This window comes from Garra rufa, chromosome 6 (assembly GCF_049309525.1).
Source record: "Garra rufa chromosome 6, GarRuf1.0, whole genome shotgun sequence".
Classification (NCBI taxonomy): Eukaryota; Metazoa; Chordata; class Actinopteri; order Cypriniformes; family Cyprinidae; genus Garra; species Garra rufa.
In genome coordinates, this window is record NC_133366.1 from 949,073 (window position 1) to 973,107 (window position 24,035).

Below are 24,035 nucleotides of genomic sequence, written 5' to 3' on the forward strand. Positions count from 1 at the left end.
GAATTGGTCACAGTTCACAAGTAGTTCTCAATGACAATTTTTTCTTTAGTAATTATCAAATACCTAATAAAGGACTACCTTTGTCCAAAATTATCACTTACCTACTGCTTAGTTAATCTTGCTTCTATATTAGTTAATAGTATTAAATTAAGTGTTAATGTAGAACTAACTATTACTTCCTGCATAGTTACTTGTTAACAACGGCCCATTATTCTAAAGTGTTACCCTGTTTTGTCTCAAATATATCAAATTCAGGTGGTAACAAATACATAGTTTTAATACAGAGACATGTTAAATCGTTTTAATTCATAGTCATGGTGTCCCAAAATAGCACATTTGAGTACTTAGATGTTCTTGTGATTATCTTCAGATGTACTAAATAATACAGTTTAATATCTGGTTTCACAGACAATGCTTAAGCCTAGTTCTAGACTAAAATGTAAGTCTGAGTTGTTTCAAATGAAATAAAATTGCACTGTTTGATCTTAAAATATATCAGTGTCTTTGTTTTGTCTTAAGATGCACATCAGTAATGTTTTTTTTTTTTTGTAAGCATGTTTATAAAAATTACTTAATTGTCCTAATTGAACTATGGCATAATCCTGGTTTAGCCTAAACCCTATAGGATAGTTCCGTATTTTTACGTTTGCGTATTCTACGCTTCTACGCTAGAGCGCGTGCACATGTGACGTGACTGATGCCTAACTCGTGCTCATGACAGACGGACGTGGCTGTGTATCAAAGGTAAAAAATGATATAAATACTGTTCAGTTTCTCGCAAAAACTGATCGTTTCGTGTCTTAGGACATCAATGTATCATCACGAGCCGCAGGGTGTAATTTGGATTTGTCTGTGCATGTTTTTGTTTACTTTTAAAGGTTTGGTGCCCATCCACGTCCATGATAAGGCTGGCAGACTGCACCGGTTTTCATTAAAAATCTTCGTTTGTATTTTTCTGAGGAAACAAAGTAACCTACATCTTGGATGCATTGGGGGTAAGCAGATAACCATCAAATTTTCATTTTTGGGTGAACTATCCCTTTAAGTACAAAATTAGTGTGTGAAAATAGAGCACTTCAAGTACATTATGTAAGCACACTTTTTTCCTCATGGGAAGTGCCAAATGGCCTTAGTGCCATAAACAGATATTAAAGTCATCCAGTATCCTCAAGTATCCTATTTTTATTTTATTTAACATTTTTAAATCATTACTGTATTTTAAATAATTATTTAAATTCCTCTCTTTTTACTCCTTGTGAATCTATTGTGATTATTTGAGATTTATTTTAATTTCTTAAAAAATTAAACTTGCCTTGCATATTTTGTGTACTTTTGTTTGTGGTTTCTGAGAAGGAAGACACATCACAACTTGTCCGTCAGTCTCATGTGAAAATCTTCTCACTAAGTTTCACCTGACCGCCATCTAACCCTGTCCTATAACTGCTGCTACTGCTAAAACTATCACAGCAGTAATCACTAGCATTTCAAGACAACTGGAAAAAAAGCCTTCATTAACTTTCTGTGGCATGCTGAAGTGCTCTATGCTGTAATGGTGCCCTTTGTTGCTTTGTAGCATTTGCTCCATCTTCTCTTGCAGCTCTGTGACCTAATCTGTGTTCCGTCTGTTTTTGTTGTTAAATGAGTGATATCCACCATCAAACTGGTCGATCAGGAACTGGAGATCAGACTTTGTCTGATGTGATCTTCCACAGATTCACCATTCAGATGATCATCGTGAGTGAAGAGGATGAAGGTGAAGAACACAGCTTCTGCTCCAAAGTTGTGCTGAATCCACGTCACAATGTTCCTCTCTTCTTCTGTGAGTTTGATATCCAGTCTAATGACCAGCAGAATCACGTGAGGACCAGGATCAGTCAAACGGGCACAGATATTAATCAGGTCTTCTTCACTGACGGCTGGATTAAACAGTCCTGGAGTGTCGACTGCCATGACGGCTCTTTGGTCCACTGCTTTTTTTCTCATACAGACTGAAGTAGCAACATTCTCATTAAATATACTTTCACCCAGGATTGTGTTTCCAGTTGCACTCTTGCCTGATCCAGTTTTTCCCAGCAGCAAAAGCCTCAGCTCTGAAGATCAGAAAGAGAAAGTAAGACTGATGAAGGGTGCCCAGTACTTCTCCTATAAGGCCACCTTCCAGCAGAGCAGAGCTGATCCTCCCTATGCGCAATATATGGAAGCTGTATAGGGCCTCCGAATTACCAGGGCGCACCTTGCTCTCGAAAGCGATTTCATTTTAAGTTTGCTTTTGAATTTGGCCAGTGGTTATGGAAACATGAATGTTAATTTATTCTAATCAGTGTTAATTTTGACAGTTGTAAAATGAGGTACGATGTTTGTGACAGCAGCGTTCAACATTAGAATATTGAAATATTACGTCATTCTTAAACAGGATATGCTTTATTGACAATCAACACACAGACATACACAGTGGCAACACTAAAATACAAAATAAAATCTTTATCTTAATCTTTGTGGCTAGATTGGTTAAAGAAGGATAGAGCATTAGCTAAAAAATGTGATGTATTGCCTCTCAGTGTAAATAATGATAAAATGTGACCCTGGACCACAAAACTCAAGTCTTAAGTCGCTGGGGTATATTTGTAGCAATAACCGAAAATACACTGATGTGGGTCAAAATTATAGATTTTTCTTTTATGCCAAAAATCATTATAAATTAAGTAAAGATCATATTCCATGAAGATATTTTGTAAAAATCCTATTGTAAATATATCATTTTTTATTAGAACTTTAAAAGCGTTTCTCTCAGTATTTTGATTTATTTTGATTTCACCCTCCGATTCCAGATTTTCAAATACTTTCTGCCAAATATCGTCCTATCACAACAAACCACACATTAATGAAAAGCTTATTTATTTAGCTATCAGATGTACAAATCTCATTTTTGAAGATTTGACCATTATGACTGATTTTGTGGTCCAGGGAAACAAATAATAATAATAAAAATAAAATGTACCCTCCATCTTTTATTTATTTCTGATTTTCTGACTAAGCTGCTTGGCAGAAACTTAAAGTTCTGGCAGAAACTTGCACACCTTTAGTCCTCTTCCATTTTCAGTTCTACAGATTTATTTTCATCTTTTTCATCTTCTTTTTCATCATCATCTTGCAAGCTTTCAATGCATTTCTTAGCTTCATCATGGGAGGAGCAGTTTTGCCCATTTGAAAGGTTTACATGTGGATTCAGTTCACAGCAACTGAGGCTTGCTTTAAGCTTTCATTTAGGGATGGTCAGGAACTCACTGGTGTGAAAGGCAAGACTAACCTGATCCCACACATAAAACTGATACGGATACTTGGTTTGTGCTTCTGCTGTGTTCCCACGGGTTACCAGTTGGAAGTAGTGAGTTTCACAAATGGCTTGGGCTCTCCAGATGATCTGATATCCATCATAAGCAACCCATGGATTGGATGTTAGCTCTGGAAAATGACTGAACTTCTTATTGAACTCGGGGCTGTGAACGAGAACAACATACTCAATCTCCTGTTTGAAAAGTTTGGTCTCATATATCCGGAGAACTGGCTCTTGACCATCACATATCTGCTTCTTGTAGGCTTCCATCAGTTCAGTCAGAGGAAACGTGAAGCGGAAATTGCCGTAACGCGAGATTTCATTCAGGAACACGGGTGATGTGGTGAATTTATTCAGGAATGGTGGATGAGCTGTTTTTTCTTCTTTGGTTATGTCTGGGAACAATTTTTCGAGATAACGCTCCTCAGCTGCTTTTATATCTGCTTCATTTATCTTCAGGCTCCACCAGGATAACCGATCTCTATCAAGACCCATGAATCCCTCTGACTCCCAAATGTCTTCAAGGCTTGTCTTGTTAGTGACATGAGCCACTTCTGTGATGTGAAATTCAACAGGACTTGGATAATCTGAGATGTCCTTGGAAAGATATTTTTGTACTTTTTCTTCTAGTCTTATGTCATCTCTGTCTTTCAGATGCTGTATGGTAATGAATTCTCCGTCAACGAATAACTCTCGTATATTGCGCTTGTTTCTTCTTGCTCTGAAGACTTTCTGAGAGGATAAAGGTAGAGCATGTTATACAACAGAGTACACATAAATGCAACACAAAAGGCAAGAAACATGCAGGGGACATAAAGTAAACACAAAAGGCATTTAGTGACATTTATTCACAATGTAATTAAATGTCGTGCAAAGGCCACTTGGCACTACTATACAGTACAGTAAACACATTCTGGTTAATCATTTACAAAATTATATCCATTTTTGTATGTTTGTTCTAACTAAAATGTTAAGATGATTTTTCTGTATAGAAATTAGGTCTAATCTAAATACATTATTTTAGTAAATAGTCATTTTAGGACCACAGTAATCTTTTCGAGTACCTATAAAGACCATAAACAAGATACATCCTGTTACATCCCACTGAAACAATTTAATTTAACTGAAAAGTTCTGTCAAATGACAAAGCCATTCTTCTGGATGCCACTGTGATTTATCAGTTAATGTTTAAGCATTACACTAACTAGAAAAGATTTTGTATTAAATAATACCAGAGTACTGCACAATGATGACAGGTAGGTTCAGCATATTCCATGTATGCTCTGTCCTAGATTGTGTCTGCCTGTTTGATGTTAAGATTTGTTTAAGTTCATTCTTAATTAATAAGAATTGCTTACTTACTTCGGTTGCCATTTTACAAGGGTTATGCTATGAAGCAAACTGTGATTCTTCCACTCTGTCTTGTGAAGACTGTGAGATCCTGAAGTCTTTTGGTGGCTTTACTGCCACATAGTTTTAGATATGAAACCTATCTTACGTAACTACATACAGTGCGGAAGCCTGTCTAATGAAGAATTTATCATGTGCTTCCAACTGTGGTAGTCAGTGGATGGTTTATGCATGATTTGTAAGCTCGGATTTAAGGCTTTTAAAGACCTTTTTAAGACTTGCACAAATGCAATTATCATCATATTAAACTGTAAAATGACTGCAAAATTTATGATTTACAGTTCAGATACAGGTTTTTACAAAAACAACTTTTCATTCAGCCTACTGTTTTTAAGAAAATGGATAAGTCAAATGTAATTATTATATTTAAACAAATGTCAACATGCATTATTCATTCATATTGTTTTTTTTTTATTATTTTTAATTATGCATTATCTTCTCGACGATTCACCAGCTCGCATTTACATATTTGCATGTTTGCAGCATTAAACCTGACAGAGATACAGAGGATACAGAGTTGTATCTTTGTCATTTGCCCACACACTGCTCAAAAAACCATTACCAATAAAATGTAAACTATTAATTGATAAAGTGATGTGACGTGGCCAAGAATGTTGTTCCACTCAAAGGTGGAAAGTCCAGGGGTCAAAAAGTAAAAGTCATGCCATATATTAATTTCTTTCCTGAGCTCAGCCAGCTGATTTAACTAATTAGTTCTACCTCCTGAGGAGGCAGGACAAAGTAATTTCTTTCAAATCACAAGCAAGTCCCAAGTCAAATCATAAGTCCTCAAAGAGTTAAAGTTAATGAGTTAATTAAGTGACTTATTAAATGATGATTGTGCATTAGTGATGAACACCTGCTGTTATTGAGAATTACAGAAGATCAGATGTTGATGTTTTATTGGTCAAAATGATGCCACCATCATGGAGATCAGTGTTTGCTTTAGTTGGGCTCTTGACTCCTATTTTTGTATGTTCAATATCCCTATCAATGTTAGTGGACCTATAAGGATGTTTATACATGGTGAAATAGCCTTCATTAACTTTGCTTTGATTGATTTGCAAGCGGTAATTTTATTCTTCTCATTTTTATTGATCAGATTTGCAGATGAGAGAGTGAGGAAAATCTAAATATACACAAAGCACACTTCCCCGCTTACTAAAAAATTAATAATAAAAAACTATATAAACAAGGAAAAGAACATAGTATTTAAGTCAATTCTTACTCCAACTGTCTTTTTAGACTCTAGACAATGCATAGGCCATTATATTCAATATGCACCTTTCTTATGTTCGATCTTCAGGTGGTAACCTTGGACAACCAGTGACCAGCGCATTAGTCTCTGATTTTGGTTGTGCATGTGAGACAGGAATACTAAAGGGTTGTGATCAGTAAATACAATTATAGGCAAATTGCTTAAACTCAAATAGACATCGAAATGCTGTAATGCCAGAAGTAAAGCTAAAGTTTCCTTTTCGATAGTGGAGTAATTCAACTGACTTTTGTTGAACTTGAAAATGAACTTGAACGTGAAAAGTAACACAGGGTGATCAATACCATGGATGCCTTCTTGAATAAGCACTGCTCCTGCACCAACAGAACTTCATCACAACATCAATCTCCACTTGAAGACTTTGTCATGGTGCTGCCAAAACAGGAACACTACATAATAGAGCTTTAACACTGTAGAAAGAATTCTGACATTCATCAGACCACAGAAACACACGTGAAGGGCTGAGGAGCAACGTCAGTCTGACAACTGACAACAGTATAGATACATTTTTACAAAAGTTCCATTAATACCCTGCCATCCCTAGGAATCCACAAAGTTATTTTCTGGAAGCAGGCACTGGGAACTCTGAAATAGTGCTTACCCTCGCCTGTCTGCCTAAATATATGATTGTGCCTTGACCGAAATCGCATTTGGCAAGGTTTGATGTTAAAGAAGCATTCTCAAGGCAAGCAAACTTCTCCAAGGGTTGAATCGTGTTCTGGCCAATCAGTAGAGTAGATTACAAGGTCATCTAAGCAAGCATTACAGATAGAATCTCCTGCAAGTACAACTTTAATGAGTCTATAAAATGTAGATAGCGCATTGGGCATGCCAAAGGCCATTACAGAATACTGCTTAAAAAAGTCATCTGGGGTTACAAATGCAGAAATATCTGATGCACGAGCTGTTAAAGGCACTTGCCAGTAACCCTTTAACAAATCCAGTTTACCGACAAATTTAGTGGAGCCAAGGGTATCCACACAATCCTCTATACTCTCGGGTACAGTCAGGGCATTTATCTTTCGGTAATCTGTACAGAATCTAGTGGTTCCATCACTCTTAGTTACAAGTAAACATGGAGAACTCCCATGTAAACACTTCGCCAACCCATTTTCAATCAAATACTCCACTTTAGTTTTCACCATAGATAATTTCAGAGCATTAACCCTGTATGGGTTCTGTTCCACTGGGACAGCATTACTGACATTGATGTCATGGTAGTATTTCAGCGAGAATCAGACAATTTAGGAGACTCGATCAGAAGTTAAAACACTTCTACATCTACACACTCAAATTCCACAAGATGCCCCGTCATAAATCTAACGTTTGATAGCCTGGCGCCAGACCGCCAGCCTGAAGCCAACCCAACTAACTAAGAACTCGCAAAATTAACACAAAGACACTTCTTCATAATCAAATCCTTCGAATAAGGAGATTGTAAAATTTGGAGCAAGTAACCAAGATTAATGGTCAAAGAGATGCACATCTTGAACATCACATGAGTAAAGTCATTAGCGATATGGTTGGTTTTCCCCCACACAGAGGACAGGTCCTGAAATTCCTTCTATGGCCTCTCGACCTCTTTGTTCCTCACAGAACACAGTATGGCACAGAAAACTGCCATTGATATATGTATATATACATATGCACCCAAAATTATGCTAAAAGGACTCATGAGCAACTCATCATTTCTCTGCATAATTTCCTATTCATATATGTAACCCATACATTTGCCTATTATGTTTTAATCACTTATTGTGTATGTCCCTTTTTGATAACTATTGAATAGTTTGATGGTTTATACTGGTGTTTGATATGCCTGAGTTAGAAATAAGATTCTTGAAATGTTTCTATAAGTCAATTCTTTGTAAAATGTATTTTAGTAAGGTTATCGAAATCATGTCCAAAGTTAACTTTGCCAAGAGCTGGAAAGTTGGGACTCAAGGGACTGATAAGATAACATTGTGATTTATGGTTGGTAGGAGGAACCAGCAGTCCACCGGACTTCGAACATTGTTCTAATTGGTCAAGACATCATTTTGGGATGTGTCCAAAAGCTGAGTTTATATACCCAGGACACCCTAAAATCTCTCTCTTTTACTTTTTTTTACTCTCTTATCTCTTCACACTCTCTTACGTCTCTCACGCCGCGTCTTGACGCTGCCTGGCCTGCGTGCCAGACGCTCCTCTAAAGGAAACATGAGGAGATCATTCCACTGCTGTCTTTTACTTTAATACTTTTTATTTCTTTCCGTTGAGAGTTTCGTTTCTAGTTAAGTTTGTGCAAGCCGCGACTGAACCAAACGTCTTCGCGGACCTGAACTTTAACAGCGCTCCGCTCTCATATTCAGTCAACGCCCAAGTCTTCACAAAGGACCACAGAACCAACCAATCAGCAACCTCGGGAAAGCCCCTTTCTGAAGGGACGCAACCAAAGGAATTCCCAAAGGCAACGGGCAAGTAACCTCCAGAATCTTACTGAACTGGTGCATTTTGATATAAAGTTTAATAACCTCTTTGAGAGACTCAATACGAGGGTTAATTAAGTGATTGATGGTTGTTCAGGTCTAAGCAATTGCACATATTGCTAACTTGGGACTTCATATTTTCATTGCTTTAAACTCATTATTTCCTCACTTTCTCTTTCTGCAACCTGTGTGAATGCGTGTGTTTATGTTAGATTAGTTTGTATGTGTTAGGTTTATCCAATAAATTCATATTTTTATTAAGTATCTTGTGTTTCGTGCTTACAAATTAATGTCTTAAACTGCTGATTTTGCTACTGTGCTTATATATAGTGTTTTCACTATATTCTGGATAGTAATATCCATTGCAGAGTTTCTGTTACACGGCTTGTGAATGAATCGCGCTTCGACTCTGAAACATCCGTAAAACAGCGATTCTGTTCAAATTCCCTATTGAATCATATTCGATTCCCTTTGAGCTAAATTATAAATTATATGTAGTTATCCCTGCTACATCGTGTTAAAGTACAGTGGTGCAAGAAAGAACATCATGAAAAAGTGAGGGAAATGTGCTAATCAACTCTTTAATATCACATCTCTGAGAATCAGATGAGACGGAGGAAAGTCCAAGTCAGCTAAAATCTCAGAGTTTTTAAAACTAGGACTATCTGGCTCGCCACATTCCATTCAGCGTCACCTACACATCGACACTCCATTCTCCATGCAAAAAGCTTTTTTTTCTCTCCTTTTTTTCGCCAAAAAAAAAAAAAAAAAAAACAGAAGAAAAACAATTATGCATAGTTCATATGCTTGCAAAATTGCTGCTTTAACAACATCATAGTCCAAACTGTCCTCCAAAGACAGAGCAGCACATACTTCCTGAGCCTTTCCAGTTAACCTGCATTGCAAAAGCCAAACATCTCTAGACCACTGCAAAGCAAAAGCAATTACTTCAAATATACTAAAGTTAGATCGACCTTGGCATCCCGAGATTGCGGTACGAGAGATATGTGTTTACTCACGTCAAATGTATTCCCAGAGGACCCTGAGGCAGTCGACGATCAAGCATATTGCGCGTCTTGCACAAACACATCTTCCTTAGTAGTTAACCATAGTGAGTAAAGTGTTGATGAATAGGTGCCTGTTAGTTCTTCAATAATTCCTTATTAGTTCTGCAGTAAGTAAGAAACACTATTCTAAAGTGTTACCCAATAATCTACTGGTGGATCTCTGCAGATAATCCAGAACACAGCAGGACATCAAAATACTCCTGGGCTGCTTCTCAAACAAAGGGCTGCGTCCTACAAAGAATTCATATCTCGGCTGCCATGTCATCAGCTGTGATTTGATGTATTGCATTAAAGCCAAGTAATATAAAGATTTGCAATACAAAGTATTTTACTAAAAATATTTTTTCCATTTAGCATTCCTGTCAAACTTAACTCAAGGTAAAACATTCCACGAGTGGAATGTTAGAATGCTAAGGGGTTATTAGTAATGCACCATGGTACAGTTGAGACACCCATTCGTAATGCTCTAAAGCTGGCTCACTATTTATTGCAAATGTAAAAAATACAAAATTACAGTTGTGAAACTTTTTTTTATTCAGATTGATTTATTTGCTTTATTTAATTCAGATTCAAGTAAACAAAACAGGAACAAATATTTAACACTAAAAGATATGGCAAACAAATGTAAACATAACATTGCAAAACATTGCAATATACAAACATACAAACAAACCATAAGCAACACTCAAAATTGTCTGCATTTTTACATTTTCAGTCATTCTGAATGAATTATAAGATTATAAGCTGTTCCCATAAGGTTAGAATTCATTGGCATTACTATACGGCATTTGGCCTCCATAACATAGGTAATATCAGTACACAAACACACACAGCCTCTGAATATGCTTTTTATTTTCTATGATTGAAGTGTTCTGTACCCATTTTACCACCTTGTATTTTTATTAAAATGCTATTGTATCCTTTTAACATTTCATGTTCAAAAATATGTCCATTAATAATAGACAGTTGAAATATCACAAATAGATATAACATAATTAAAAGATGTGGGTAAATATGACTTAATGTAACCTATTATCATAACACTGTACAACTAAACAGCATGTGACACAATAGAGCACCAGAGTTGATCCACTGTGTCTTATGAAAAGACCTTGCATGACACTATGTCATAAAATATGTCTATTTTTAGAGCACAGAGTAACATTTGCAATGATATTTGTTAAGCTTAACAATCATAAAATAACAAAAAGCTCTTCATTGTGGAATGGTCATGGTGAAATGAAATCTCCCCTTGGGAAAAAAAAAATGTCAATATCTTTGGAGTGGAAAGACGCAAACATTTCAAATTTCCCACAATTAAAGAGAACAATAATACACATGTGTGGAGCAAAATTACAGCTCAGGATTTCTGTATATGCAAGTTATTTAAGGTATTTCAACTGTACACATGTCTCAAATGTACTCAGTCTACCCTACACTCAGATAAAAAAAAAAATAACAATAATAAAAAAAACATCTTCTTGTTTTCTGTTTAGCTTGGTTCCTAATCTAGCTTTCCAATATTTCAAATAATTTATATTTACCGTATACAATTATTGTATACCTAACCATATTTCGAGTACAAATTTGTTCCCAGAAGGGAGTTAAACCTGACAGTAATAATAAATCTCTTTTGGGGACCTTTTTTGGTTGTTATGCTATGGAAATCTATGGAATGTCCTATTTAGATAGCTACGTAAATGTCCATTGCAAAAATATTTTCTTGTAGACACCCAGAACTGTGCTCACAGCTGATTTATTGGCTTATTGTTCAAATAATTCTGTTCTAGCCCACTGATGCCTACAACAATGTAAGAAACAATATGGTTAACAAACATTCTAGCTTGCACACATCTTTAAAGCTAACGTTTTCTTTCTAGAAAGCTGTTAACGAATAGCCTAGAATCTATACGCGCCCCTAGCGGCAGCAAATTACATTTGCTTCCAAGGGCAGTCTAGTAATTCTCCGTTCACTTGAGATCTCCAAAAATCCAAAATCGACCGGGCCAATCACGAGTCGGTGGGCGGGTTTAACATGACGACGACTGACCTGCGACCATAAGTTCCGTCAGACGTTCTCTGGTTCCGTGAATTATGCGTGAGAGAGAGAGAGCGATGGCTGCTGCTAGCGAACAACTTTCTTTCGAATCGGCTTTGGCCGCCACTCTGAAAGACTTGAAGTTAAGCTTTTCTCTGAGAAAATAACAAGAAACTGCACTGAGGTCATTCTTACAAAAGAAGGATGTATTTGGAGTTGACTACGTCACTTTCTTCGTTGCTCTGATTGGTTGTAACGCTATCCTATTGTGTGGAGATGGAGTTTGAAAGACAACCGTTTATCCCGCCCCTCCGGTTGAGCGCTGTCTATGGAGAGTGCCCAGACCCTACATTTATGTGGGTCTGGCTTGTCAGGCTAGTTAACGAATTCAGTCACAGAAATTTCAGCTTTTTTCCGAACAGTGACCTCTAGGTGTCACCAGCTGCTCAGTAACGCAATCAAAATTAATTGTTTTTGCAATTTTTCTGACAAGTTTTTTTCATAAAAACAAAAGTCTAATTGTGATTTATGACATTAGATATATACAGAAGAGCATGAAATGGCACTAGTGGGAAGATGAAAACAATAACAACAACAAAAACAACATTATTATTCAGTGATAACAGTTTGACATGATGTGGTGTAATCAGAGTGAATCTCATCCCTATCGAAGGTTACTGTAGCGTCACTGGGAGACTCTTCTGACAGAAACCTATAAAATCACACAAAGGGATTGTCACAAACAAGACCTTGACATTCATCAGCAAACATTCATCAACATTTGACATGTCATAATCACTTTTAAAGGAAGCCAGAAGCTTTACAATGAACAATGAGCAGATAAGCTAAAAAGATTTTAATTTAAGTGAGTTATGTTTAAAACAGCTGTGTAAATGTTAAAAAAAAACATATTTTGTGATCCACAAAAAACAACATTAGGTCAAACTAGTCTGTAATGTGAAGGTTTAGGTCATTTCTGGGTGAACAGACTGCAATGAAACACATCTGCAAATAGAAACGCTTTCTTTCTGTACCTCACTGAACAAAAACACAAAAAGCAGCCAGAATTAATTTCTGTTTTACTTAAACACAAAACAATTGTCTGTGGTTTAAAGCTGGTGTAAAAAATTCCCCTGCTGTTCACACACATCAGACTGACGCTGCAGACTTCACCACAGAATGCTGCTTTAAAGGGCAATGCACCAAAAACATATGTCACCATTTGTTCACACGTCACTGTGTCACTATCCTTTTAATGAAATAGTGTTTTACCTCTGTTCATATGGAGCTGAACTTCAGTGAATATGAGGGATCCAGAATTCTCCTCTCCACACCAGTATTTCCCAGAATCCTCTGCTCTCAGATTGCTGATGTTCACAGTAAAGACTCCAGCAGAGATTTCATCAGTCAGAGAGAATCTGCCGTTTGGACTGGAATTTGATGAAACAAGAATATCTCTGACACAGATATTGGGCTGATCTCCTCTACAGAACAAACCCTGATTTTGATTCCTGATGTATTTACAGCTGATGGACGCTGATCCTCCGACAGACGCCTCATGAATGATCACTGAAGAGCACAACACTGAATATGAGTTTGATAACAAAATGATCAGAAACATTGAGACGTTTCCCAAATAAACAGCCTCACCATCCTTCATGACGATCATGAGCTCAATGGGAAGGTTAAACGTGTTTTTCACTGCACACCAGTATTTCCCAGCATCCTCTGCTCTCAGGTCAGTGATGGTCACAGTGAAGAGATGGAGTTCAGTCTCATCCTTTACTGAAATATTTGGGGTTTTAACATGGGCTTCATCTGATTGAATTATACTTTGAGCATCTTCAGTGAAACACTTTCCTTTGCACAGACGCTTTATTTCTTTTGCATGATTTGCATTATAAGGGCATTTGATCTCGGCTGAATCTCCTTCTCGTCCGATCACTGGAGCCACTAATAGTCAAAGAGAATGGAGATGTGTTTATACACTGTAAGGTATATGCATGTATTATTTATCTGTATGGTTTATGATGACTACATACTGGTTAAAGTCAGTTGATGTTTATTGGTGAGAGAAACAGAAGTCAAATGCTTGTGTCTGGTTTCTGCTCCACACCAGTAAACTCCAGCGTCTGTCAGGCTCACATTACTGATGCTCACAGTGAAAACTCCTGCTGTACTGTCAGAAAACTCAAAGCGCTTCTTCTTTGATGAACTGATGTTTTGACAGATCTTCTCATTGTTCTCTTTGCAGATGTGTTTGATGCTCTCGTGTTTCTCAGGGAAACTGCAGGTGAGTTTCACACTTTCACCAATAACAGCAGATGATTTGCTTGATGCATAAACATTATCAACTATACAAAAAAAGAAAATAAATTTTGCATCTTATTTTCTCATTTTAACTGCTAGAAAGTGTCCTAAAACAAGCTCATCACAAAGGTTCTTTACCTTGATTGACTGTCAGTTTGATCTCAGTGAACAGATGATCTTCAGCGATATTCACTCCACACCTGAACGTCCCTTTATCGTCTTTGGTTAAATCACTGATGAAAACCTTCAAAAGTCCTTCACTGGTATCATCAAACATGTGCACTTTATCATAATGGACCCATTGATTCTGATCATCAACAAGGATCTTCTGTGATGAATCCTTATGGAAAATTTTCTTGTTTCCTTTGAATGTTTGTGGAAATTTACACGTGATGAAGACTGATTTACTGATGTAGGCCTCAACCTGGACAGAAGTTATTTGATCTGCAAGACAAGATTTATTTGTTGATTTATTACATTATTAACAGATCAGGAGGGATTTTAAATTTCTTATTTAGAGCTGTAAGGATTTTATCATCAAACTGAATCTAAACTCACCAGAAACGTTCAGATGAATCTCTTTAATGAAGGTGATGTGAGTAATTGTTTGTGAAGATCCATATCTCTCCACTCCACATGAATAAACTCCATCATCTGCTGCAGAAATGTCTCTGATGGTCACATTAAAATGATCTTTCTGACTGTCAGACAGGATGAACTTCTCTTCAGATGACTGTGATGATTGTGAGCTGTTCAGCACATGGACAGGACCAACATTCACTCTGTAGAAGACTTTAGTGTGTGTTTCAAACCCATGTTCATATTCACAGTGGAAAGTGATTGTTTGCCCAATATATGCAGTCTGGATAACAGACGTCCCACAAGAAGAAGAGTCTGAAAATGATTTCAACAAATCATTAAAACATGCACTGAAATCTTAAAATATTATTAGAATTATTAAAGGTGCACTGAGGAACTTTGACCTCTCCATCGCCATCTCTGTTTGACACATGAAATGTCATATGATTTACATTAACATGGGTTATAAAACCCTACAAGGGATATATATACCGAAAAAAAAGTAATCTGATCAAGTAGTGTATAGTAGACAGTCTTTTTTTTTTCTGTGACCTCACATATGTAACACACAACTGACATTTCAGTCATTTCAAATTTTAAATCATTATTTTACTGTCGTGAATAATTATAATGCAGTGAGGCAGTTTGAGTGCTGTTTTATGAATTGAATCAATAATTGATTTGTCTCTAGTGCACCTTTAAATATTATTATGATACACATATATTATTAAATGTAGTTATAAAGTATCATACGCACTTCTGTTCACCACTAATGTAACATCATGACTCCATTTCTGGTTGTTTCCACATGTATATTCCCCATCATCCTCTCTGCTGAGGTTCCTGATAAACACTGTGAAGAATCTGCTGTTTTCATCGTCACACAGAGCAAATCTTCCATTATTAACCCAGCGGCGCTGAGTCTCAGTACTGATTCCTGTCGTACAGTCTATGTTTCTGCAGAAATACTTTCCTTTATACTGATCATAAGACTTTCTCTGGTTTGAGCTCATGCACTTGAACATTACACTCCCTCCAGCGCAGCCAATCACTTTGACACAAAGTACCTGACCTGCCAAACACAAGATCATTTGCTGGATTATTTTAATGATCATTGACAGCTCAGGTTTAAATGACCAGTAAAGAACTGACCTGAGATCAGGCAGACAGTGATGAAGATGGTGATGATGATGATGATGATGGCCCTCATTTCTGATGGAATTCAGTCAAGGATATTCAGAGAAACGTAATATCAGATCGCAGTCATATATAAATGTATACACACATCCTCTGTCAGTCTCTCTCACATTTCTGCTTCCTCTTTCTCTGAATGGTTCCACCCATGAACAGGGTGTTAAGTGTGATAATATGTGTGAAAGACATGCAGAGAAACATACTATATATGCATATAAACACACACAAGGCTGATGGCACATCAGTATATTAATATGAATGCATACAAAAGGACTGATTGTTGCTCTAAACCAACAAACACAATGCAAACTAACCTGAAAAATGATTTGAAACAATGAACAATGGAAAAACTAAACGATGAGTAGTGGCCATAATGACGTTTGATTGTGAAAAATGTATTGACCTCGTAATATAGATTTTAAAATGTCATGTATTCCATAAAACAAGGTTAACTTACAAAACTAGAATAGAATAGTTAACTTGAAAACACTTTTTTTTTTTTTTTTTTACATTTTTTACAAATTAGCAAAAAATACATTTACATTAACATACTATTGATAAAAATAATTACAGATGTGTTTTTTTTTTTCTCAGTAAACTTGTTTTTTTTTTTTTTTAAAGTGAAAGACAAATGTCTGACTGGCTTTTCTCTCAGATTCCTCATCCGTAATGCACACTGAAGTAACAAGTGTAACAATAACCTAAACTGAGTGTGTCAGATAAAGAAACATTATCTTGTTTTATTCATCTTTCTCTTACCGTTCATTGATACTGATCATCAGGAACAATTCTCCTCTTGCTCATCATAACTGTCTTGTCCGGTGTTATCTTTAGTCTCACTCCTGATGTAGTCTGCAAAGCCGTTTGACGTCATTCTTTGGATGAACTCTGAAACAAGATGTGTAAATAAAAGTGTGCCGCTGTTTGTTAGTACAGAAAAACTGCCCTGTGTCTCTTTTTTTATTATTTACTTAATGTTTGGCTCTATTTGGGCAAGTTTTAAACATTAACGACAGGCAGTGGGACTTTATAAAAAGTTGGTAATTCCCACTCTATTCCCCCAGATATCAGCTAAAAAAAGTCCCAGCGTGCCACCAAACCATCAAATCCTTAAAGCTCACCCCCATTTTTATTTTTACCCTACCCATTAAACATACCCTTAGACACTGTATTATTTTCATAATTGGTGTAAATACTTAAGCTGCAAACTGCCATTAAAGAAAAAATAAGTAAATCATAAAAGCTGTTATATTAAACCACACAACTTTGAGTTTAAGTTTTATTTTGATTCATAATGCGTTTGTTCAGTCACATTAAACAGTTTAGGGCACAACTGCTCAAGACTCACCTGAGGATGTGATTCTGCTCTGCGCCACTAGAGGAAGCACAAACACTTACTTGAACCAGGTTCCGGGAATCGAAAGTAAAAGAGGAGGAGAGACATTAGTAAAATAAGAAAGGAAGAGACGCCATTTCGAGTTGTTTTTATAAAAGCATATTTTGTGGTAAGTTTAAATCTTTCACTTAATGAAACCATGTAACCATGTACTTTGCATGCAATTTTTAAACTCGAATTTATTTTGACAGTTTAATGGTTAAAGTGCCACTTAAGTGACATTTACTCAAACTTTCTCAGATCGTCGTTCTATAATATTAATTATTATAGTTTGTATGTAGAGGTGTGAAGTATTTTGGGTAATTGTACTTTAATGTGCTAAGTAGTTTAATATTAATTTGCATGATTCCTAATAGATTTGTATTAACATCAAACACTAAAACGCTTTGCGTTTACTCCGTTTGACTATAAATCTTTTTTTTTTTTTTTACTTTAAAAGTATATTGTGACTTAAATAACTCAACACAAAGAGACGCGTCTCACAGCCTGTAAACACGAATTGAGTTTTTCTTCTTCTTGCAAAGCATACAAAATTATGAAATTCCCATCTTGGCGAGTACTCTCGAAAAAAAAAACTGTCAGTAATGTCTTAAGTGAACGTAAACAGTTGAGAAAGAAATCGGATGTGTATCATTATATTGGACACATTGTCTCTTAAAGTGACCGCGCTTAATTTATTCGATGCTGTCCGTGTCCTTAATGTGAATAAGTTGTTTGCACATGACGTCATTGCTGTGGCGCGAAATGCATCTGGAGGACAGGAAGTGATTCTTCTCCATATGAATCACTAGCAGAAACTTAAAATGCCCATGTTTTGCATTGTTCATGGATGCTCAATTTGGTCAAACGAGAAACCACAAGGAGCTTTTATCAGGTATGAAAAATGTGCTGTTCACAAGGGAAGAAAGGGAAGAAATTGAACATCGCAGGAAAAGGTGGCTTGTTAACCTCAATCTGTGGTCAGGAGAAGAGTCAGATAATGCTTGCGTGTGCAAATGGTAAAAATAAAAGATAATAATATGTTAAGACATTAATAAAGAAATATAATTCACTCGACGCTAAACGTAGACAATGTAAGATTTAATATTTGTATTTTCGTAATTGAAGTTAGTGACTATATTGAAGCGGTATTTGCTTTCTTTGCTATAAAGAGTTCGGAATTTGAATAAAAGTATTGCTTTACGTGCGTGACTGAAAAAGCTGAGCGGATGATATGGAGAAAAGTCTACTGGAAGTTACTGGTTTAGACACTATTTTACAAGAGAAAGGTGTAAACAGAAAATCACAGCATATGTTGGATGTGATCCTTTGTTATGAAGAAGATTTTTTCAACTAAATCGAAATATTTGCCTGCCATCGAGGCGGTGAATATAACCTAAGTAAGTAAGCCTGATTGCAAACAAACTATTTGGAAAGTGATTTCCCACATTTATATGAAGGATGCAGGATATATGTCACTCCTCAAACTACTGCTGTACAGGGTTTTGGCTGTTGGTCTGTTAACAGCACGTAAAGCGAGAAAATATCGCTTCCAAAGTCACTAAAAAGATGTCACTCATTTTGCTGTCATTCTATATATGGCAATCTCACAAGGTTCCGTTGTAATCAATCACAAATGTAATATCGTATTTACATCGTGTCTATGTGTGTCATTTAGCGAATTCTCACTGTCTCACCCTGTATCTTTTTATATATTTCTTTATATCTTAATATTAATTATATGTTTTATTAACCATTTTCCCACACAAGCACTATCCGACTCTCCTCCTGAAGGCAGACGCAGGTTTACAAGCCACTTTTCTCTGCATTTTTCAGTCAATTTCTTGTGTTTTCCTCCTTATGAACAGCAAATTTTCATAAATCACACAAAATGAAATTTCTAGGTTTGACCAATTTCCTTAAACAACTCAAAACATGTGCATTTTGAGTTTCTGCAAGTGATTCCTATTGAGAAAAATCACTTTCTGCTACATTGTGCGAATAATCGTGCAGCCCTACTTTCTGCGCTTCAGCTGCATTTCGTGCATCACGTGATTACAAACAACCTATCCAAACATTTACATGAGAGAAAATCACTTACTCAATAATTAATCTATATTTAATTCATACAATGAAGACTATGCAATGCTATTTTACATTTGATTATTTGGTTTCTGTACCTGGACACACAAACTTTGTTTAATTTTTTTATTTTTGTCCTATTCATTTATTTGTGCTATTTACACAATATCAAACAGGGCACAACCTGGCCAGATTAGGAACGTAAGGGGTGCACACCAGACGAGAAGCGCAGCGCTGTGTCCAGGACAACTCTCAGGTATTGCACCCAGCTCAGGACAGCAGTATAAAACAGTTCATCCAAAAAGGAAATAACAAAGTTGTGTCAGTGAGTTTGAAGTATGGTGTTTCAAACAAAGCAAATGGAATGAGAAAGACCGATCTATGGCAATTATTAGATCTCTATATACAGCAGATACGAAGAGTAAGACAAGCGTTGTGCTGAAAGATGCACTATACACAATCTTCCAGTCTAGGATGAAGTCATTATGTACATGTTTCATTGTAGCCTGTTTTAATCACATTTAATGTTGTCTTTTAACTTCATGAAAAAAACAACAACATTGAACACACATGTTAACTTCAAATAAGAGTATTACTGTGGTTTATGTAACACGTTTAAAAGATTTTGGTTAGTTGTAAAATTAATCATCAATATGGCTTCTAATCTTTTCATGCCATTTTTTCACTTTACACAGCAAAACATGGCAAAATTAAACCTAAAATATAATATTGTAATACAGCTTTTGACATAAAGTGATTTATGGATTGAAAAAGGTGAAAGACCATTCCCTTAATGATTTAAATACAATTTCTACATCTTTTTAATATATGATTTTTGATAAATCCAGTTTAAATACAAATAATTATTCAGTACCATTTACCTGAAGTGTCAACTGGACGTACACTTAACTTAAATATCCAACTTATAAAGAATTTCTAAATATCCACTCAAAAACACTGAATATGTTGACTTTGTCTATAAATTTAGTCAAAAAATAACATTTATTTAGTGGCACTTACCCAATGCGTGAACTTGACAAAATGCCAGCTGCTGTCACTCGGGCTGGCGAAATATTGGCTGGATTTGTATTTATTAGTTTTGTCAACATTGGCATTCTACCCTTTTAAAAACAAAGGTTCCTTGAAGAACCTTGAACATCCATGAAACCTTTCAAATGCAGGAAAGATTCTTTATAGTCGAAAATGTTCTTTATAGGAACTGTTCACTGAAAGTTTCTTTGGGGAACCAAAATGGTTCTTATCATGCAAAAACACCCATTTGGAACCTTTATTTTTAAGAGTGCAATTGTTGACAGGATTTGAATATAACTCTTTATTTGATGTTTTTCAAAATAGATTTTTTTTGCACACTTAATATATTAGCCCAAGCAAGATAATTTGTTCAACTTGGATATTTTTGCCCTTCCAACATTTTGTTTGTTGGATCTTTTACAGTGAGTCTACTGGACATACGAAAACCTAACTAAAAAATTTAAATAAAACCATTATAGTAGTCATTCAGACTACTGTACTCACTGAGGAATGAGAGAAACAAGTCATTTATGCACTCTTATACTGTGACAGTACTTATTCAAAAATAAGAGATATGGAAAGTAACATCATATAAAGAGAATATTTCAAAAAACAGGGTGAATGATATTCCATTTAAAAAGGTTCAAATATATTTGATTAGCAGAATTTACGGTTTGTTGTTCTTGGAGATGGCGATAAAAACTAAAAAAAAAAACACTATTTCTCATTTTAAAAATACTATTTAAATATAAACTGTATCTTGCAATGAATTGAATGTAGTAGCTGTAGCTTCTTCCTAGGCCAAGACTAAACATTATCACTGTAAAAAGTTTTCACCAGTTTCAACTTAAAATCTTAAGTTTAGCAGCTGCATTACAAATTTTAAGTTAAATCAACTTCAAAGTACAAGTCATTTAAACTCATACATTAAATCAACTTAAAAGTACAAGTCATTTTAACACATTTTATTGCCGTGAGTTAAAATGAATAGTAGTTTGAAGTTGATTTAACTTAAAATTTTAAGGCAGCTGCTGAACTTACGTTTTTAAGATGAACCTGGTAAAAACATTTTACAGTGTATCAGCAAAATCCAGTATCAGTTTACCTCTAATATGTTTTTTTTTTTCAATACATAAATCAGTTTCCATGCATACTGTATGTATAAAATGAAAACAATGTGAAATATTTTACACTTGAAAAGGTTGTGATTTCATAGTGATTTGAAGAACAGAAGTATGTTTTATTCTTGTGTCGCAGAAGACAATCAGTGAAGGACAATGGCATCTGTTAAAGAGCTGCTTGTGAACACACTCAGGAAACTGCTTAAAGATGAACTGAAGAAGTTTCAGTGGTACTTAAGGAATGATGGGCAAGTTTCAGCTTCTGAGATGGAGAATGCAGATATCTTAAAGACAGTGGATAAGATGGTGGACTCCTTTGGACCAAAAGAAGCTGTGAAGAAGACACTGGACATCCTGAGGAAGATGAGCAAGAACTACCTGGCTGAACAGTTAGAGGAGCGGTCTGCAAAAAATCAGAAAGATGAGCTTAATCTGGTAAATCCCAAAAAAGATGAGCCATGTCCGAACATTGTGGCAAATGAAGCACATTTTTTTGACAATCACTGGCCAGACTTCATTCAGAGAGTTAAAAATGTTAAGATCATTGCAGATCGACTGCTTCAGCAGAAAATAATTCATGAGGAGCAATATTCCAAAATCACACATGACAATTTAACCCCTGCAGACAGCATGAGAAAGATGTGTGAAATTATACGTAGCCAAAGTGACAGTGTGAAAGCTAAATTCATCTCAGTTCTTTGGAAAGAGGAGTCTTACCTCTTAAAAGATCTGTCTAAATCGACACCCTAAGTTTAAGGTGTATGTGGGTAAAACAATGATGAAACGGAGAGAAAAATCTGAAATACACTTGGCCAGCAATAATTGTTTCCCACTTTTTCAAAGTTGTAATTGATCACCAAGAAATCTCATGAGGGTTTTTGTTTTAATGTCAAAGTAAAAGGTCAAATGAGTTCAATGTAAAAACACATCTATTACAATATACATATTTCTACAAATATCTATATTTGTCTGTGTATTTCCTACTTGCTGGTGAATTGTCAGTGCTTAAATGCATGATTAATATTTTGGATAAAGGTTAATACTTATTGCCCTTCAGCAAACTCACTGTTGTGACATTGAAATATATAGGCCAGATCTTTTATAAGAATTGACATTGTATGCTTTACATTTTGGATTAAACTGATTATATTTTGTTTTAATAATTTCTCAGAAGAATTTAAAGAGTAATACTGGTTTGTATAATTAGAGTTAATCTCTGCCTCCTCACAGCTCAACCTCAATGCAGAATAATTGACTAATTTTGTTCAGTCTGATAAAGGACCTTTTTTTGTAAATGTTCATTTGTTGTTCAAAAATTTAACATTTAAAAAAAATAATAATAATAATAATAATATATATATATATATATATATATATATATATATTGGACATTATTTCACAGTATTGTAAATATTCTAAATGATATTCTGAGTAATGTGCAGCAAAATAAGATTGTTTACGAAAAGAGAGAGCCTGTTAAAAAAAAAATACTCTTAGACTGAATTATAGTAGACACAGTGTATACCAAGCACAGACGATAACGCAGAGGGAGGAGAATGTTTCCTTTCTCCAGAAGCAGGAGAAGAAAGATATGTTCAGTGTTCAATCAGCCCATATTGCATTTTTACTGTTACTGAAAATACGACAGATCTGTGACTGTAAGTCCAGGAGTTTCCAGTAAACCTTCATCTAGGATCATCACTGTTTTAAACAAGATAAGAAGTTAACGTAAATAAATATATTCATAGTACATTCAACTTAAAACAGCGTTTTTACACATTTAATCATTCATTTTATGTATGCTGACTTTTGTTATACACTTATTTACAGCAATAAGTTGTTTTATCTATAATAAACTGAAAAGCATGTTGTCCTTTTATAGTTTACACCATAGTTTGCTGTGCTGCATAGGAATGCTCCAGTCACTCACAGAAAGCAGAATGAATGTATGGTTTCCCTAAAAATGATGCATAACTTTTTATTCAGTTCACATTTATTTGTATAGCACTTTTTATTATACACATTTTTTTAAAGCAGCTTCACAGAAAGTTAATGTTTCTGCATTACAAATAGGAGTTTTGATCACAGGTGTAACTGTATCAAAGTAATGTTCATATGGCAGAAATGTTCTAACGCGATGATTACATGATGTGATTATGTTGATTACAACGGATAGAAAATCTGGCAGTTTTGTGCATATATTTAGAGTTGGCGTCCTCTGACGTTCTCTCAAGGCTTGGCGTCATCTCTTCACAGGTGTTCTCATTACAGTGAGTCTTCATGTTCTTGAAAGCAAAAATTCTTGTTCTGCTCCTCCACAAATCAGTGCTCCTACACTATAGTAAATATAAAATACTGCAGTAAAGTGATTTCCTGTGATTACTTTTATTACAGTAGTGGTATTATAATACATTTCTGTTAATTTTGTATGATTCTGAAATTAAAACTGTCCACCTGTTTTAAACTTTTTCTATTTTCACTTATAGGTTCATCAGCATATTTTGCAATACATTTAATTCTAATACTTATCTATCTACCAGTAAACAAAAATCATGTTTAAATGTCTTAATTACACAACAATGAATGAAATGCGTGAAGAGACTAAATAATGTCCACTAAATTTACTAATTTAGTGAGGAATAGTCTAATAATTATCTATTTGTAATGCACAAGGTAATTTGATTAGCTGTGCTGATGATATACAATTTTGTTTTATAAATGTCTTGCCTTATAAAATATCATTACAGCT

The 24,035-nt window shown here is 35.3% G+C and overlaps 3 protein-coding genes and 2 long non-coding RNA genes across 6 annotated transcripts in view; 3 read left to right on the forward strand and 2 right to left on the reverse strand.

Moving 5' to 3' along the window:
- Nucleotides 1–24,035, forward strand: part of LOC141336140 (uncharacterized) — a 132,027-nt gene that overhangs the window by 91,530 nt on the left and 16,462 nt on the right. The window lies entirely within an intron of this gene.
- On the reverse strand, nucleotides 2,400–4,826 carry LOC141336145 (uncharacterized). Its single transcript, XM_073841677.1, has 2 exons — nucleotides 4,697–4,826; nucleotides 2,400–4,066 (listed from the first exon to the last, which is right to left on the reverse strand). The coding sequence occupies exons 1-2, from the start codon at nucleotides 4,706–4,708 to the stop codon at nucleotides 3,260–3,262; spliced, it is 819 nt and encodes a 272-aa protein (XP_073697778.1). The 5' UTR covers nucleotides 4,709–4,826; the 3' UTR covers nucleotides 2,400–3,259.
- LOC141336113 (polymeric immunoglobulin receptor) lies at nucleotides 10,081–16,593 on the reverse strand. The gene is made up of 9 exons (XM_073841632.1): nucleotides 16,436–16,593; nucleotides 15,635–15,694; nucleotides 15,240–15,554; nucleotides 14,462–14,797; nucleotides 14,042–14,347; nucleotides 13,636–13,947; nucleotides 13,244–13,546; nucleotides 12,866–13,162; nucleotides 10,081–12,305 (listed from the first exon to the last, which is right to left on the reverse strand). Exons 1-9 carry the CDS (start codon nucleotides 16,440–16,442, stop codon nucleotides 12,268–12,270), a joined length of 1,974 nt encoding a protein of 657 aa, XP_073697733.1. The 5' UTR covers nucleotides 16,443–16,593; the 3' UTR covers nucleotides 10,081–12,267.
- Nucleotides 13,206–14,133, forward strand: LOC141336191 (uncharacterized). The gene is made up of 3 exons (XR_012355693.1): nucleotides 13,206–13,331; nucleotides 13,848–13,886; nucleotides 14,003–14,133. It is a non-coding gene; the product is annotated as an uncharacterized lncRNA (long non-coding RNA).
- LOC141336189 (uncharacterized) lies at nucleotides 17,112–22,244 on the forward strand. The gene is made up of 3 exons (XR_012355691.1): nucleotides 17,112–17,181; nucleotides 19,310–19,389; nucleotides 21,423–22,244. It is a non-coding gene; the product is annotated as an uncharacterized lncRNA (long non-coding RNA).

Bases quoted from the DNA above. Each gene is read 5' to 3' on its own strand.
- LOC141336113 (XM_073841632.1), bottom strand. The intron at 14,798-15,239 runs GTGCGTATGATA...AATCATTTTCAG, and splicing joins TACATTAGTGGTGAACAGAA to ACTCTTCTTCTTGTGGGACG. The intron at 13,547-13,635 runs GTATGTAGTCAT...TTTGACTATTAG, and splicing joins ACATCAACTGACTTTAACCA to TGGCTCCAGTGATCGGACGA.